Source organism: Stegodyphus dumicola, chromosome X2 (genome assembly GCF_044657685.1).
Source record: "Stegodyphus dumicola isolate Sdum_Otavi_A_Nest chromosome X2, ASM4465768v1".
Classification (NCBI taxonomy): domain Eukaryota; kingdom Metazoa; phylum Arthropoda; class Arachnida; order Araneae; family Eresidae; genus Stegodyphus; species Stegodyphus dumicola.
In genome coordinates, this window is record NC_140781.1 from 144,664,154 (window position 1) to 144,684,309 (window position 20,156).

General features: G+C 34.5%; 1 protein-coding gene across 2 annotated transcripts in view; it reads right to left on the minus strand.

The window, feature by feature from the left end:
- LOC118203988 (DNA (cytosine-5)-methyltransferase 3B-like) overlaps positions 1–20,156 on the minus strand; it is a 192,173-nt gene that overhangs the window by 99,979 nt on the left and 72,038 nt on the right. For both annotated transcript variants that reach the window (XM_085809070.1, XM_085809069.1), the window contains 4 exons: positions 19,310–19,427; positions 19,141–19,221; positions 13,654–13,695; positions 7,437–7,567 (listed from right to left, as the gene is read on the minus strand). In XM_085809070.1, coding sequence (XP_085665196.1) covers positions 7,437–7,567; positions 13,654–13,695; positions 19,141–19,221; positions 19,310–19,427 — 372 coding nt within the window. The remainder of the gene's footprint in view (positions 1–7,436; positions 7,568–13,653; positions 13,696–19,140; positions 19,222–19,309; positions 19,428–20,156) is intronic.

A 20,156-nucleotide genomic window follows, 5' to 3' on the forward strand; every position in this document is an offset into this window, starting at 1 on the left:
TTCAGAATTCCAAATTCTCAAAGATTCTCTCTCAGTATCCACAGCTCACCAACTTTTGCAGCCCAATCAAGACCCTCAACCCCTGTAGTTTATCATCCTTTTAAGACTAAAGGACTACCAGTCTTTGCCAAGCCATGGCGTCTGTCCACTGATATGCTCCAAGCCGTGTGACAAGAATTCAAATTCCTCATGTCTCAGGATGTTATTCGGCCATCCAAGGGTCCATGGTCGAAAAGGTAAATGGTGAGTGGTGCCCCTGTAGTAATTACCATCACCTCAATATAGTCACTGCACCTGACTGCTACCTGGTGCCTCACATCCAAGACTGTAAACAGTTTTTTATGGAAAAAAAATCTTTTCGACTGTTGACCTTGCAATGCATATCATCAGATTCCAGTGCACTCTGATATTATTGAAAAACTAGCAAGAACTACCCCTTTTGGCCTATTTGAATTTGTCTGTATGCCTTTTGGCTTATGTAATGCTAGGCAAACCTTCCAGTGTTACATTCACCAAATCTGGTCTGGTTCAGACCACTGTGTAGACTATTTAGACAATATAATAGTCGCCTCCAAGAATGAGGACAAACACACTAGGCACGGCACTTATATGAAGTTTTCTCTCGTTTATGTGACCATGGTTTAAAGCTAAATCCTGCAAAATGCATACTGGGGCAGACCACTGTCACACTCTCGGGTTGCCTCTTAACCCCCTCTGCCATTCAGCCCTCACTAAAAGAAGCTAAAGTCACAGCTGATTTTCCCAAGCCAGAAACTATAGCCTAACTCTGACGTTTTCTTGCAACGTTAAACTTTCAAAGGAAATTTATTAAAAAAGTTGCAGACACTCAAGCTCCCTAACATGAGTCTCAAGGACTCTTAAGAAAAATGACAAGTGCACAGTCCCTTGGACTGAGGAGACCTCCACACCGTTTGAAAAATGCAAAGCTGATCTCATGCAAGTCACACCTTTGGTGTCCACGCACCTGGCCAGAAACTGTCCCTGATGGTTGATGCATCTCACATTGCCATTGGAGCTGTTTTAAATGGTGTCAGTGACAAAGGTGACTAACAACTTGCATTTTTTTTTCATGGAACCTTTCCCCAGTAGAGTAGCAATAGATCACATATGACTGCAAATTACTTGTCATATACTCTGCCATCAAATAGTTTTGGCATATGCTAGAAGGTAAAAAATTTACAATTTTTATGGACTTAACTACATAGCTTAGTTCTCAACAGATATACAGCATATTGTTAGGACAGATAAAATTGTTGCAGATACTTTGTCCCACGTCCAAGGAATTGATGTCGAAGGTCCCATTGACTTTGCAGCTATTGTAGTCGACCAAACAATAGAAGACAAACACAAGTCTTTTCTCGGTTTACTGAAGTTGCAGCCACTAAAACTCCCCCCTGATTTGCAAATATTCTGTGACACAAGTGATAAGCAGGTCAGACATGATGTTACACATGAATTTCGCAGACAGATCTTCAACTTGCTGCACAGCCTCTCGCACCCAGGTGTCCAAGCTACTAAAGAATTTTTTCTTGCACATTTCATTTGGTCCTCAATTTCCAAGGATGTTGCATTGTGGTCTCGTGCCTGTACTCAGTGCCAGAGACCCGAGATTTCTCGACATACTAAGAGTCAACTTCAGACCTTACCATCCAGAACACAATGGTTTGACCATGTACATGTCGACTCAGGTGGCCCTCTTCCAACTTCCAATGGTGCAACTTATCTGCTTACTTGCATTGACCGGTTTACACGTTGACTGGAAGCCGTTTCTTTGGCTCACATTTCTGCCCTGATTGTAGCCTGTACATTCATCAAATGCTGGATTTCCTGTTTCAGGGTACCTTCCATCATCACCACAGACCGAGAATGGCAGTTCGAGTCAGCACTTCTTTCACTGACGTCTCTACTTGAACAAAGCGCACCCGCTCCTCTTCGTATCATTCTGAAAGTAACGGCCTTACTGAACTCTTTCATCACTTCCTTAAGCAATCCCTCAAATGCCATAGCAACCCTCATTGGAGAGAATCCTCGCCTCTAGTCCTTCTGGGACTTAGGTCAGCCTTTAAGTCTGATCTTCAATGCATGGTGGCAGAACTAGTGTATGGCTCACCTCTTACACTTCCTGATTTCCTAAATCCTATGGCAACCCATAAAGTTGAACCATCAGAATTTCTCAGCCAATTACATTGAAATGATGAAAAGGTTATCACTGAAACCAGCATCATCTCATGATGTATCCATACCATTTGTCCATCTGGATCTTCAAACCTACACCTGTCTTCCTTCATCAAGATGGCATTTAAAAGCCACTTGAAGCCCCTTACGACGGCCCTTATCAAGTGCTTTCTTGAACAGCAAAGCATTTCAGCATCTCCATCCTTCACAATTAGTATTGATCGACTTAGGTCTGCATTCCTCTTGGGTGATGGCTACCCATGTCCACCTGGAACTGTTCCTCCAGTTTCAAATGCAGCCCCTAATCCTACATCTTCTGAATCTAAGCCTTCTGAAAACTTGAGCAATGTTACAACAACAACAGTCATCCGCTCCAGATAGAAGGTTCGATTCAAACCTCAGTATCTCCAACTCTTCGTACCTTTGGTACTTGGGAGGGAGTGCTGCGGGGAATTGTCATAAAGTCAAAAGGATTGTGTCATAAAGCATTAGCATCTTTTCTTCCTTACACAAGAAACTCACACAACCGATCTGATTATAAAAATATGTGGAATGCAAACAAAAACCATTACTAAAATAGCACCAGCAAGATGTAGCTTCAAATGTGAAAAAAGGTAGAAATCTGAAGGAGCAATGTCAGAGCTGTACAGTTGGTGCAGCAAAAGATCCCATTTGAGTCTGTACAGAGTCCAGCCGGTGAATGCAAATACATGTCGTCTTGCATTAGCTTGATGGAACATTACCTTTTTGTGACAGAACTCAGTTCGACAGTTTTACTTAATAGCAACATCAACACAGACTAGCATCTCATCCTACATCTTACTGTCAAGGGTTTTACATTTTTCCAGATACTCTTTGTGGATAATGCCATGACAATACCACCAGATACAAAGCATGCTGTTTTTGTTAGTCAGTTGCACTTTGCAATGCTAACGACAGGCTCACAAAGTGCAGACCAACCCACTTTCTGGCCTGTGTTGTTGAAGTAAATCCACTTTTCATCATAAGTGATGATCCAATCCAGAATTTTTTCTTTGCATTGATATTTGAGCAGATTAGTGCAGACTCAAACATGTCTTTCCTTATCTGCTTGAGTCAGCTCATGCAGCTTCCAGTGATTGAATGTGTATGTCAAATTTATGTGATACATAATGTGACTAATGGACATGGCACTAATGTCTGAGTGGTTGCATACTTATCTTCTTCTCTCTGACGAGCCTCATTAATATCAATAGGCCGGCCAGAATGCTCTCCTTGAATGACATAGTCCTTGTTTTTGAACTTTTGGTACCAAACCTTCATAGTGTTACATGATACAACAGTAGTATCTAAAGTTGTACACACGATTTAATGACATTCTGCAGCTCATGTTTTGCAACAAAACTGGAATTGAATGATAGTTCTAATCTGATACTGTGATAGTTCCATTTCAGACACCTTGTACTTAATGGTTTTGATTTTTTTTACAAATTTCACAATACAGTATTCTAAAGAAACTCTCTTTCAAATGCAAAAAAATCATTGGTCAAAATATGATTCACAAGTTTAATTCTATTACAGCTTTTAGTAAAAATAAGAATTTAAATTGTTACATACACTTGCTACATAAACACAGCTCAATCATAAGTCATTTCTAATCTTACTAAAAATATTTTTAAAACATTTGGTAACAAACAAATTCTGTAAAAATTACTATAAATTCTGAAAAATTCCAAAATTAACTTAAAACCACTTTTATCTGATAAAAAAAAAGAGCAAATCATTCCAGAAGCAATACAGAAACTGTTAAATTAACCTCTTTTACAAAAAGAAAGTTGAAACCTACGCTTTTTGCCTCTTTTCTCATGTTAATGGCATCTTTTAGAAATTTTCATTTGAAAATTAGCACTCGCAACTCTCCTTTGACAAAATTTCAATGCAGTTGCCAAAAATTTTAATAATACCTAGAAAATTTTTGATCGTACAAAACTATTTTTATGATTAATTGAGATATAAAAAGGCAATTTCCTCATTGCTCTTCTTTTTTTTTCCTCCTCTATACAGCCTGCACAAAAATTTAAGTTATGTACAATTTTACCAAAAGCTGTCACATGGCTAAAACAGTTGTATTCAGAAAGACTATTTTACTTCATTTACTTCTTACAATGGAGAAACTTTTTTAAACATCTTGCAGTAAAACATTACAAACTGACTAAAAATATACTTCTGAAAATAATGTTTTAATACTATTTATATTATATTTATATAAATACTATTTATATTATTTACATTTCCAAAAATACACAAAATGCTTAAATTTGTATTTATTATAGATAAGCTGTATTCAGATTATAATGCTTATCAGATGAAAGCATATTAAAATTTATCATAAACAGAAAAGTTCAAAATACAGCCTTAAATAATAAGTTCAAAATATATCCAGGTTTCACAAATTGCCGGGGACTGCTGATAAAGTCGTTTAATTGAGACACACTAAACTGAATATAAAACATGCAATTAAACACAAGAATCATGTTAATTAAAATTATGTAATTATTAAAAAATTGCATTAAGTTATATTTTTTAGTATACAGATTTCGGTAAAGTGAAAGACATTTAATATTCGGTCCACTGGAAAGTTATGTCCGTTTTATGACAACAGTTTTCGACATCTAAGCACATGTTTATTTGCCATATGTTTGGGTCTCTATTTTTATCACTTATGTATACGTACTGAAGTAGCAAGTTAACTAAAACAAAGTCGATTCATGTTAGTCTTAAATGTGAAGCGATAGTGTACCCATGGCCACTGATAAAGTTCATTTACGCCACTGTATTTTATACAAATTTCATCAAAGAAATGCTACAAAAGCATGTAGAAATTTATTGAAAGTGTTTGGTGAAGGTACAGTTTTTGATAAGGCATGCAGAAGATGGTTCAAAAAATTTGAAACAGGTGATTTCGAACTTTCTGATAAGCCATGTTCTGGGCGATCATCTTTGATCGGCGACAGTGTTGTTACGACCATGTTGGAGCATGATCCTTTTCTGACAACATCGAAAATCGCAAAGAGGCTTAATTCAGCTCAGCAAACCATTTCGAACTATATTCGGAAGATAGGATTGGTGTGGAAATATCAAAGATGGGTGCCACATGAATTAAGTCAGAAGAATTTGGATGAGTGAGTTGTCATAAGCACACCTCTGCTTGCTCCAAACAAAATGAAGCCCTTCTTGAACCAGATGATAACTGAAAATGAAAAGTGGATGATCCACGGAAACACTGCAAGGAAAAGGGCATATTGTGAATACAGAAAACTTAGCCCTCCATACCTCTAAACTAAATTTGACCCTGAATAAGGAGAATGTTGTGTATATGGTGAGGCATTCGAGGACCAGTACATTACGAGCTTTTAAAAGCAAACAAAAAGCTCAATTCAGAGAAGTACTGTCAGCAATTAGACAATTTAAAGACAACAGTTTAAGAAAAGAGGCCGGCGATTTTCAAACGAAAGGATATCGTACTGCATCATGATCATGCCAGGCCATATGCTGCTTTGGGGACTTGTGAAAAAATTGCAGAACTAGGCTGGGAAATTCTGTCACATACACCATATTCCCCAGACTTAACACCCTTTGACTATCACTTGCTTTTGTCCTTACAAAATTTTTTGAAGGGCAAAAAATTCATAAAATGAAGTAGATATCAAACAAGCACCAGCTCAATTTTTCGCATCAAAAGTTACATCATTTTTCAAAAATGGGATATACAAATTGCCCTCCCGCTGGCAAGAAGTCACTAATAATAATGGCAATTATATTATTTTAATAAAGTTTACTGATGGTAAGAAAAATTTGTATTTTGTTTTATTCCAAAAACGGACAGAACTTTTCGGTAAACCGAATATATAAGGCATATCATATAAATTCTTTAAAATGCATTATATACAACAAATTATTGCTAGAAAAGAAATCAGATACTAGGTCTATTTGTTTTATATATTTCACTCTTCAGATTCCTTTATCATTTTCTGAAAAGTAGTAAACACTCTATTTCATACTTCATAAAGAAAAATAAAATCTGTGACAGAATTTCCCCATGACTATATCATCATCAAATTTTCTTACAAAAGTCAATAAATCAACACTGACAAATATAAGTGTGTGTGTGTGTGTGATTATGGCAAAACCTCGAGGGCTATCTGCCTAATATGAGGGATGCCTTCGTGGAGGACTTTCTAAGGGAACTGGCTCATATACACCTTACACATGGGAAAAACCACGAAAACGCCCATGCAGCCAGCCAGTTGGCGGGATTTGAACCTCGGACCTAACTACCAGTGTTCAGTGACTTTACCGCTCGGCCGCTGGTGGGCCACTGACAAATATAAAAACATGAAAATGCAGTAGTCCTTTAAAATTACATAGGCCCAACACTAGTGGCTGAGTGATTAAGACAGCTGAATACTGGTATTTAGACCTGGGTTTCAATTGACTGCATGCGTGTTTTTGTGGCTTTCCTCATTAACATAAGTATGAGCCAATTTCCTAAAAATGTACGCCACAAAAGCATTGCTCCCCCTTACGCAGGTAATCCTTGTATGATGAGCCTTATTGCCAATATATCCTAAACTTTTAAAATTATATTCTAGACTTTGCTAATAGTTTCTTCATGGATCTCTACATGCAATCACCTTTCATAATAAAAAATCTCAATCATGAATATTGAGTTTATGTGTCATAATCTGAAATTTTGTTTACAGATAATTTTGTCTGCTTAATAGATTTTTATGCTTCATTTCAAACATTGTAGTTAGCCTGTACAGCTCAGTAAGAAAAAAAAACTTCCCCATTTAAGACATAAATAATCTGCAGATGAGTTGGCTCTAGATGACGAAAAAGGAACTTGTATAGTCATTAGGATATTTTGAAGCAGAAGACTAGAAAAAGGAGCAATGCCCTCACCGGGACTTTAAAAACAGAAAATTCTTTATAAGATACTTTTTTAAACATTTAAAAAATGGAAAAGTTCTGAAATTTGAGAAGATTTATTCAGCAATTATTTTATCATAAATGGGGATAAAATATTCATTAACCAAGATTCTGTGTTTAACTTTTGAGTAGAAACAAAATTTTTTCAACGTGGAAAATCATTAAATCCAAATTTGCTAAAACTGATATTTGAGTATACAATACAAAACAATTTTATATTCATTTTCTAACATTAAGTACAAAAAATCATCAAATAATATATTTCATACTTGAGCTTGTCCAAAAGGCAAACTGCATACTTTGTAAACCGTCTTTGTACAAAGTACACAAAGTCCACCAACAAACAAGGGATGTTGTGAAACAATTCTACTGTCACTTTTGCAGCAAGCAATACATATCTCTGGAACAAAAATTAATGCTGATCATAATCTTACAATGTTTTTAGCATCTTACTATTTCTACATTCTTTTACTCACATTTTAATCAACATAGTTGAAACAGAACTATTTTTAATAATGCTCCTCTCCCCAGATACGCCATGGCAACTACCTCCAGCAAACTCAAATAGATAAAAATGTATATAATGCTGTTAAATCAAAGTAGCTACTCAAATGATATAAATAAAAAAAATTTTTAAAAAAAGGGTGTCTAAATTTTTATTTTTGATACAATTATGAGTTTTAAAATATTGAACTATGAATGAGTTTGGAGATAATACCTGATACAAATTAATGCTATGATAGCTTAAATTCATTAGTACTCACAAAAGAGTATAATGTGTAAAAATATGAACACGCACGATTTTAAAGTTTTAAACTAATGGACATGCATGATTATCAGTAAAGCTCATAGTGCAGGGAGGTCTTAAAATCTACGTTGTGATATCAAACTGAAAATTAATCAAATATGAAGTATGGTCTCTCTCACAACCAGACAGCTCACACAGTGTGATGGCATACTGGACAGGAAGCAGTTGAGAAATCCCAGTGGCAGTCAATCCCACTCCTACAGCAGGCAGTTTTCCCTTCTGGGACAGTTCTCGGAGGTGAATGGTGAGATGAAATTGCCCTCCCAAGAGCATCCCAGACATGCTTTACAGGGTTAAGCTCATTACAGGGTTAAGCTCAAAATATCTGGCTGGCCAATCCAAGCCGCGAATATCCTCACTATCCAGGTAATCATCAACCAGCTGAGCCCTATGTGAACGAGCATTGTCATCCATTAATAGGAACCAAGAACTACTGCACACCTAAGAAGTCAAACATAAGGCTCTAAGGTCTACTTTCTGTACCTCATATCAGGCAGAGAGCCTCTGTCAAACACTTGCAGGGGTGTGTAGCCCTCCAACATAATGCATGCCCAAACAATAACTCCTCCACTATTGTAATGATCCTTTTCCCCAATGAAGGAGGCATAATACTGTGTTCCAGGTTTTATACAGGTGCACAGAAAATCAGTGTCCAGGCTGAATCTCAACTAATCTGTAAAAGGCCTGGTGCTGCACTGAAATCTGATCAAAGGTACATGTTATCTGCACCATGCTAAACATGCTCTCTTGTGTGCTGCACTGAGAGGAATGCATACTGTGACTCTTCTGGCACAGCCCTATCTCATGAAGCCTAGGCAGCTGCAGACTGAAACTTGGGTTCCAGGGGTAACATACAGCTCATATAAGAGCTTAAATGCTGTTGCAGTCCTGTATTGCCATGCTGAAAGTGCCAAATAATGACCCTCATTTATCGTCATGGATCTTGGCCGACTTTGTCTACATCTTTTTGATATAGATCCAGTGTCCTAAAACTCTTTCCAATACAGACCATTACTCTGAGTTCTGTATTCACCTGTGCTAAATTTTACCTTTTATTGACATAAGTTCATTTTAAAAAAACTTGGAATAGACAGGTAAGGATATTTCTTGCACATAAACTTCTTGCACTATTCTTCAAAGGTAAAATATATTATACATTTTTATGTAAGAAATCTGGATATTGGATTTCTATTATGCCCTTATGCATATTTAATCCACAACTACAGTTACTGGACTACATGGGGAGAATCTACTATTAACAAAGCAACTTTTCAATTTAAAGTTTTCAATTTATTAAACCTACAGCATTTCCGGCAACAATTTCAAACGGGCAGATTTTTAATCAGAATAAGCAAGATAAGTCAGAATATTTGGCTAGACAACATTCTACAAAATTCTCTATTCATTTTCTAAAGATGTGCTGGTTATGCATTATGTAGCATACTGAACAGCTTAAAAAAAGTAAGAAAAAAATAATTATATACCTATGATATTTTTTATCAAAAAGGATAAAACTTGAAATTTCCAGTAATCTTCTGCAGATACTATTCAAAATCGCCATGAGGAACTGCAATGCATTTTAAATTATAGGCGAAAGTATTTTTCAGGATGATGGCATAGTATTATAAGATCCTGCCTTTGGAAGTTTCAGTAATACGATTGCCATTTTCTTTTACCATTTATGGCCTCTCTTTTTTAATTAATTTCAAGGGAAAAAATCCATAGTAGTTAAAATCTGGGAAACATAAGAGACTGCTTTACCCCATTAGTCCATTCTTTATACTTCAAAAGTTATTTCCAAAGAAATTATACATATAAGCTTCTTTACATTAAGGAACACTACATGTGGATCCTGCATGTGGACAAGGATCAACAGAGAAATGCCATTGAGAATGACAGAAACTAGGCCATGTGAAAAACTGTCTTTAGTCAACACACCATCTTAAAAACTGGTTCCAACTGAAAATTTCTTCAGGAAGCTACAATATGCATTAAGGCCAATGAAATAACCTTTATGGGTTTAGCACTAGGTCTATAAATTAATATTTTATCCATTGAAGATTCCATAACTAAAAAACAGCTTTATTTGCACAACAGAATATACTCTCCAAAAATGTATTTTCATAGAAGACTTTCAAAATAAAAGTCATATACCCTAGTGCCTTTCATGATCAACAAAAATCAACCAGTAAAGGATGATATGGATGACCACCAGTGTTACTGATATCTTCTACACATAAATTTTAAGTTCACTGATAATGATGGATTACAAGTATCCAATAACATTAAATGGTGGCACATGCCTGCTCCATTTTACTCTCGTTTTTCTTAAGGAGACTAACTACACTAAAATTACACTCCTGGCCATTAAAATTGCAACATCATGAAGAAAAGCAAATACAAAAAGGATATTTATTCCATGTTAACAGTATAGCATGAAGACAAAATGATTAAATTTGTAAGCATTTTGGAGGTTTACATGGGTGCGAAATTACTACAAAGAGCTGCCACCCCTGGCAGCTAAAACGGTCCTTACCCTCATTAGCCATGGAGTCGAACTGGGCTTGGATGACACAAATGGGCAACTCATTCCCTGCTGCTTCAAGTCCAAGCCACACTTCATCAACCATATTAGCTGGAGAGGGGGGGTGGACCAGTCTCTCAGCAATCCATGATCAGATGTTTTCAGTGGATGATAAATCTAGAGACTGCAGGCCAGGGCAGCAATCGAATAACCTGTGTATCAAAAGAAGGTCAGAATACGATGTGCAACATGTGGTCTTGCATTACGTTGTTGGAACACGGCAGTTGGGGGCCTCGAAGATAGGGCACAACCACTGGACATAACATGTCAGAAATATACCAATTTGCATTAAAATTACCGTCGATCCAAACTAGAGATGTGCATGTCGTATACCCAATGGCTGCCCAAACCATCACATCACGCCGATATCGAATGAAAGCAGGCAACACACAGTCTCCTCGGACACTCCAGACACATATATGGCCATCAGAAGACTGTACATAGAACTGGGACTCGTTTGAAAAGGCGACATTGTGCCACTCCTGTACCCAGCTTTGTCGTTTGGCACACCAGAGTCACCATCTCTCTCTATGCTGCATTGCCAGGGGAAGCCAAAGTAATGGTCACCCTGTTGATTGTCAACACCAAATTCTAAATGATGATGAACTTACTTGAAAGTGTCAAGGAAGAAAATGATCTTAATGTCGAAGTTGAAGCAGACATGGGACCATCAGTTAGTGAAGCGTTTCCCAACCTTGAAATTATGCTGAAGTGGATGGAGTGTCAGCCCGTGTGTGACAACACGAAACTTCTCATTGTCAAGCGGACGCATGACTTGGCTGCCCGAAAAAGGATGAAGACAATCAAACAGCTTACTTTGGCTAAGATGTTCAGCAAGCAATGACATTCAGCAGTTGTAAGTACTGTAAAGTATGCTATATAACATGTACATAGAAGTGCTGCCCTCTCATTTTAATTTATTAAAACCTCTTTTTCTTTAAAAATAGTTTTTCCCCCATTTTCAACATACAATACATACAGTAATTAAATAAAGCGTACATAAACCCTTTCCAAAATATGATCATAATTTATTAAAAATATATATATTATATCTTATGGTAGTTACTCATGAGAGCATTCGAAACAACCTACATGTTCTACAAGGAGTAGGGTTCTTAACCCAGGCACCTTGGTGTTACACCGTTTCTAAGTGCAACCGACACTTTCTTTGGAAAAATCCAAATACAGTCAAAAGTCGTTAATCCGGACTCGTCGGGACTTCGGGGATTCCGGATTATAGATCATCAGTTTTAATCTGGTCAGATGGCATGCAAAAATTATAAAATTAAAAATATGAAACCATAATTTATGAAATAAAGAACAATTATGATCTAAAGGGTATCAAAATTTACAAAAAAAAAAAACTTAATATTTATTTGTTTACTTTATTAAACATTTCTTTCAATGTAAGTTGTTTAAGTTGCTTCATTTTTTATGTGATAATACATTCTCTTTAATTCTATAAACAGACATAATTTCTTGTTCAGTTACAAAGTTCCGCTGTTCAAGTCCTATAATTGCTGTGTCTACCGACTAATTTGTCAATTGAAATTTTTCGTTTTCAATAACCTCTGTCACTTACTTCGCTATCGGAAGCGAATTATAATGATGAGGAATTTGATTTAAATCATATCAAAGACGGAGTACATCGAGATGAAATACTACATTTAGTAAGGAATTATAAGCCAAATAAAATAAAAACATCTGCCCTGAAGATAAGGATAGTGCTGACAGATCAACTTCCAATTCACTTCACGCCCGCTGCGGCGTTAAAGATAAACAAAGTTTAGATAAACAAATGTTAAAATTTAGATAAACAAATGTTAAAGTTTAGATAAACAAAGGATACCTTTATCCATTTTTTGCAGCAATTCCACTTTCTGCTTAATGAACTTTGAAATATACTTTTGCTTTGTAGATCCTTTACATATTAATAAATATATATCAGAAATTCTAATTGACATAATCGAAAGTTTAAGCTTACTTTTATAAAATTGCTCTAACAGTCTGCAAAAAACAATAAGCCGTATCCAATTCGAAGATTAAGGAACAATGCAATCTGCAACATTAACTGAAATAGATAATTAGATCATTTTAGCTTAGCTTATACTGTCCGTTATACATTAAACGTGCACTCGTAAACATATTTTGTGCACGCGCACAAGCATATTCGCAGCCGTTAAGGTCTGACGCATGCGCAGAACTTTTGTAGCTTTGAGGTCCGGAATATACGTCATTCCGGATTATGGGTGTCCGAATTAACGACTTTTGACTGTATTAAAATTTTTTATTATCTGAATGGGGTCTAGTCCCAATGGATTCGGATAATTAGAGTTCTATTGTACTTAAGATTTATTACTATAATAAGTATTATTCTGGCATACATATATCTCATCAGTGCTTCAGTTAACAAAAATGTTTGTTTATTTATCATGTTTCAGTTATCCCATTCTTTTATTGCTTATATTCATATCATGTTCAAATCACATGCTTCCCACACTAAATAGAAAGTTCTTCAAAAATGTTTGCTGAAACTTCAAAGTTGAAAATGTTACTAATTTTATTTAATTTTTGAGAAAGGTATTCTCTTTCAGTTCATCTCCCTGACAACTGCAAAAGTTCCAAATACCAACATACATTTATTATTTTCTTAATTTTCGTAGACAATTTGGCATCTTTCCTGTTTATGTGCCTGTGACAGCCATACTTGTCTCAGCCTTGTGTGTGAGTTATAAAATTAATAAATGTTTAAAAAAAATAGAATTCACTTCCATTTTTTTATATTTTATAAATTTTTTAGTTCTTTAATTAACATTTAAAAAGAAACGAGTTAAAATCAATATTTAAGTCTGATGTATTTTTAAAAAATATTTAAAATAACTGTTTTTATACATATGAAAAGAAATAAAATAAATATCAATAACATAATGACTTTTTTTAATGATGGATAAGTAACTTTCATTTACTGACTGACATAGAAGAAACTAATTTTTTTTTCTCTTTCCAACTTCAGTAGAGAGTATTAAAACCTACTAGCTTTAAAAAGAGTGAATTTTATTTATGATTTATTATTAGTTTAAATTTAATTATTTACCATATAGCTTCCTTAAACCTCTTTGAACTTCGTAAATAGGATCTGAAAAATTTTAAAATGCATTCTGTCAGATTAATTCATAACAACACTATAGCATATCAGTGCTATTGGCAATACATAGAAAATATAACAACATACATAACATGTTCTCTATTTGCTGGAACTGATTTCAGGTTTACATTTGTTATTCCATCAATATAACTATATTTGCAAAAAAAAAAAAAAAAAAGATTTAAAAACATTCCCATCACTTTAAACACATTTCAAAAGTTACTCTCTAAAATATTTAGATTAAAATTATCATGAAATTATATGAAAAAACACGTCAACACCAGGAATTGACTGATTATTAATTCCTTTTGTGATTCAAAAACTCAGATCTTTTCTCCTCCCTTTCCTTTTTTATAGGCGAGTCTTATTTACTTTACATTTTGATTCTACATAATACTAAACACTGTTCTCATTGTCTTTAATAGAGTACAAAGTCCGAGATCTGGACTCGTCGGGACTTCAGCAATTCCAGATTTGGGATTTTTCCAGATATTAGATCATCAGTTTAAAGCTTGTAGGATGACATGCAGAAATTATAAAATTAAAAGTATGAAATCGTGATTTATAACTTAATAAGCCATTAATGAACAGAATGCTAACAAAATTTAAAAAAAAAAAAAAAAAAAAAAAAACTTAATAATTATTTGTAACCTTATTAAACATTTCTTTCCATGTAAGTTGTTTAAGTTGCTTTTTTTATGCTAATATTTTCTCTTTAATTCTGTAGACAGACATTATTTCTTATTCAGTTACAAAGTTCCAGTGTTCAAGTCCTGTAATTGCTGTGTTGAGAATTTCCAATAACTTGTCAATCGAAATTTTTTCATTTTCCATAACCTCTCTGTCACTTTCTTCACTATCGGTAACTATATTTTCTGGATCTAAAACCATACTACACATTTCGCCATTCGTTTATTGATTGATAATTGGGGCATTGTCATCGCAATGAAATACTTCTGTTATACCATCTTCGTTTATTACCGCTTCTCCATATTTCTTTAAAAAATCCCTCAATTAGAAAAATTTAACCTTTGGTTTGCAATATTCGAAAGCCTTCACATTTGCAGCTATCATATTCATCAACCTCACCATGAAATATGCTGGCTGACCATAAATTATGCCAAGCATTTTTTAAAGTATCTGAAGACACATCCTCGCACGATCTTGCGATGCTCTAAAAGCAGATTTTGCGCTAAAATATTAAAAAATTTCTCAAACAGTCTGGCCATTATTCAAGAAATTTAACATGGGTTTTAAAAATTTTACTTTATATTTGCATTTCAGTGTGCACACTGTTCCGATATCCATAGGCTGAATGACTGACATAGAGTTTGGAGGAAAGAATAATATGGATGTATCATCTTTCACTAAAACTTTAAGTATTAACTAAAGTATGAGCCGAACAGTTGTCTACAACCAGGGCAATTTTTGCGTTGTCAGGTAAATCAACCAAATTCTGCTGAGCATCAGATCTGAAATGAATTTCAAACCAATCATTCATTAACACTAGTGTCAACCATGTCCTTTTATTTGCATGATACATAACAGGAAACATTTTACTCCTTTAAATCCTCAAGGTTCTGTATATTTTCCAATTATAAAAGGTTTATACTTGTGCATTCCTGCCGGCATTGTGCACACTAAAATTTCTAGTCCCGCTTTGGAATCTTTGACACGAGTTGGAGCCTTTCTATAGAGGTTGCCGATGTATTTTGCAGTACATATTGCCAGAAAAGACCAGTTCCGTCAGCATTGTAAATTGGTTCTAGAGATTAACTACTAATGATCTAGTTCTAATTCATTGAACTACTACTAGTTCAATGAATCCATCTGCAAATAGTTCAGCAGCTTCAATATTAGCTGAAGCATTTTTCCTTGAAAATTTTAACTGCCTTATACCATGGCAATTTTTAAATTTGGTTAACTAATGTGCACTCAGTTTTTAAGTTCATTTCTTAGTGAAATATTTTAGCTTGCGCCATTCGCATGTGACCCGTCAACGGCATGCCCTCGATGCAATGCTTCTGACCCACTCAATAATCACTTTGTCATGGTCTTCACTTTTAGCATAACAATTTTTCTTTTATTTGTTGTGATTGGGGGTGTTGGAATTCACAAAAAATTCAAAATGTTCCTTTTTCTGTTTTCTTATGTCGTTTACAGTCGACTCTCCAATGCCATACTCCTCGCATAATTTTGAGACGGATATACCTTTATCCATTTTTTTGCAGCAATTCCACTTTCTGTTTAACGGACATCGAAACTTGCTTTCACTTTGTAGATCCTATTGCAGCTCCAGAATTAGAAACTCTGTTTAACATGATCGAAAGTTGAAATTTTAATTTTCATCAAATTGCTGTAATAAAAGCAGCCTGTAAAAATAATTAAGCTTGGTTAAATCAAAGAGTTAAGGAACAGCCTGTAAAAATAATTAAGCTAGGTTAAATCAAAGAGTTAAGGAACAGCACAAGCTGCTATATTGGCTGAAATTCCTTGGAATCAGTAAAGTATAGTTTTAGCCAAGCTTAATAGCATCTGCTGTACATCATTGGCTATGTATCATGAAATTGATGACGAAAGACAAGTTCCGCTAAAGTTTGTCTTGCTTCTATCGTGCACTGAGACAATTAAGCCTGATTATATTAGTTTAGTTATTTACTATACTTACGTTTATTTCTTGCACGTGATTAATGCAAATCTGACTCCTGAATAAATAAATTCCCACACTGAGCATCCTGAATAAATAAATTCCCACATTTATCGAGGGTTGGCGCTAGATATCTTACCGCCTGACGCAGTCTCTGCATGTCCTAAATTCTGCTACCAAGCAACTCTCTAATTTCTAAATTTTTGCCACCCATAAATTTTGGATCCCAGTGTTTTCTCTAAATTATAAAATTATTTTCATCCTTTAATTCTGTCGCTCGTCGCTTCTCTAAGTTCCAAAAATCTTGTCTTCCTAAAATTCTACCACCCGGTGCAGCCATACGAGCTCTGGCGCTAGTTCTGGGTTTATGTGAAAAACAAATAAGTTATTCTTAATGCAAATTGCACTAAATGTAATCTTTTGGCCTATGAGTATCATTAACAAAATCAATTTTTAGCATATGAAAAGAAATTTTTGTTAAATTTTTCCTTGTCAGTATTTCTTAGTGTATTTAACTTAAATCTGTAATCATTGCCAAGTGTAATAATGTCAACATAAAAGGTTACTGTACTCCCTTTGTACTATTATTAAAAAAATTTTTATGCATCACTGCATGAGTCATTACTCAAGTTGTCATGTGTTGATAAGCATGCGGTAATGAAAGCAAAATATAATAAATAATGATTCGCCAGGTTGGTGTCAGGGATATAAAATAAGTACATGTAAAATCAACGACATTGCTATGTAGAATGTTTCGGTTTGAGATGTATGCCAAGCATATAGCTACGCAGCCAAATTATTGATCATGCATGTTAATGCTAAATTATTGTTTCATCAATAGCGAGGTATTTCTTTGCCGAAGTATTTGTATTATAGTGCAGAACGGAAACTAAGAATCGGGATTCTCTATATGTTTTATCTATTGGAGGAAAAAATAAAATGCACTTGCATAAGAGCATTTAACAAAAAAGTTGCTGGAGGTTTTGAGATCCAGATTTTAGATCATTCCGGATATTGGATGTTCAGATCTCGGACTTCGTACTGTACGTCACTGTCAGGTTAATTTCCTTCGTTTTGTAAGCTTAGTGCATAACAACATAAAATTTTCCTAATGCCATTAATATATATGCATTATTTTTCTTAAATGTCTTTACATAAAAATAAAGAAAAGAAATGAAAATATATTTTGGGTTATGATACAACCATCATCAGTTTTGTTAGCTGATCTTCAGGTTTCAGGATATTCTGATCTGTTGTACATAATTTAGTTTGAACTATAAAGCTTATGTTAACCTACAAATCACAAAATAGTTGGTGCTTAGTTTTTGCAGATCAAAGAATAGTTTAGAGAAATTTTAAATTGATACAACTGCAGTCCTTAAGTAAAGAATTCTTTTATTATTTTATCTGATTATGAAATCTTCACGTTGTTCATGAAATCCTCACTTATTATATATTTGTTTATACTATCAATTCATTGTTATTAATTTCAATTACTTTGATTTCATTATTACATTATTCTAAAGCATTTTTCTCCCTTTTTTCAACAGCATTGTACATACATAGATCACAATAACCTGCATAACTTTAGAAAATATGACAGGACACTGAATAGTTGACAGCTAATAGAAATGATATGCTTATACAGTCAAAAGTCTTTAATCCGGACTCATCGGGACTTTGACAATTCCAGATTATAGATCATCAGTTTAAATCTGGTAAGATGGCATGCAGAAATTATAAAATTAAAAATATGAAACCGTAACTTATGAAATAAAGAGCAAATATGATCTAAAGGGTATCAAAATTTACAAAAAAAAAGCTTAATATTTATTTGTTTACTTCATTAAACATTTCTTTCAACGCGCCCATGCGTAAAGCATACATTACGCATAGTCGAAATTAGAAAATTGCAACCAGAAAACTATTTGAGGTGTACTCGTGATATTTATAATGACGAGGAATTTGATTTAAATCATATCAAAGATGAAATACATCGACACGAAATACTACATTTAGTAAGGAATTATAAGCTGAATAAAATAAAAACATCTGCCCTGAAGATAAGGATAGTGCTGATAGATCAACTTCCAGTTCATTGCGCGCTGAGACGTTCCCCCCCTTTCCCGCAGAGCAGCGTGAAATTGATAAACAGATTTCGGAATGGTTAGAGAAACAAAGGATATGCCTTTAGCCATTTTTTGCAACAATTCCACTTTTTGTTTGATGGACATCGAAACATACTTTCGCTTTATAGATCCTTTGGCAGCTCCGGCATCAGATATTCTATTTGACAAATTCGAAAGTTCAAGCTTACTTTTATAAAATTGCTCTAACAGTCTGCAAAAAATAATAAGCCGGATCCAGTTCGAAGATTAAGAAACAACGCAATCCGCAACATTAACTGAAATAGATAATTAGATAATTTTAGCTTAGCTTATACCATCCGTTATACATTAAACGCGCATGCGTAAACGCATTATGCATATGCATAAAAGAATTATGCTCATTTGTAAAAGTATTACACACATGCATAAACGCCTATGCGCATGCGAAGAAAGTTTGTAGCTTTGAGGTGCGGATTATAGATTATTCCGGATTATGGGTGTCCGGATTAACGACTTTTGACTGTAGAAGCCATTTTCTGGAAGACCTCAAGACACATGTATCTATCACCCATAATTTTTATTAAAAAAACTAAGCAAGTGTTAAAATGAAGAAAATTAGACAAATACACGAATTTAGAATTTACTAATGATTCTGAGTTATTAAAAATTCAAACAACATACTTTCTTCATCATCACTGTCATCTTGACTGATATTTTTTGACTGTAAGCTCTCTAAGGCATTAATAACAACCTCTGGAAGTCCTGTGATAAAAGAAAGAACCACAATTTTTCCCCCTACATAAAAATTCAAGTAAACATATATATTATTAAAAAAAATCATGCTTCTTACCATTAATATCATACTTTTTCATGCTGCGGGAGACTGATGAATTTTTGAAACCAGAAACCGCCCATTCATGTAGTGAGGAAATATCATCAAATGTTAAATGTTGTTGGTACGCTTTAACCTAAAGGTAAAATTTTCTATGAAAACATGCACTAGCATCATAATTAACTTACTGAAACAGAAAGTAATTAACTTAGTGTACTCAAGGAAAAAACATAAAGCAATATAAAAGTACTATCACAGTGGCCACAATTAGTAATCCATATATACATACCCTTTGCCCCATATTTCTAAACATTTAACCTAGTTCTTAAAAAACAATATACAGTACAAAGTCTTTAATCCAGACATCCATAATCCAGAATGATCTATAATACGGACCTCAAAGCTACAAACTTTCTGCATATGACACATGGGCATAATACCTTTACGCATGTGCGTTTAATATATAACAGACAGTATAAGCTAGGCTAAAATTACCTAATTATCTATTTCAATTAATGTTGCAGATTGCGTTGTTCCTTAATCTTCTAATTGGATCCGGCTTATTATTTTTTGAAGACTGTTAGAGCAATTTTATAAAAAGTAAGCTTGAACTTTCGATTATGTCAAAAAGAGTTTCCGATTCTGGAGCTGCCAAAGGATCTACAAAGCGAAAGCATGTTTCTATGTCCATCAAACAAAAAGTGGAACTGCTGCAAAAAACGGATAAAGGCATGAAGAAAGTGACAGAGAGGTTAGTAAAAACGAAAAAATTTCGATTGACAAGTTAGTCGGTATTCTCAGCACAGCAATTACAGGACTTGAACAGCGAAACTTTGTAACTGAACAAGAAAGTATGTCTATTTAT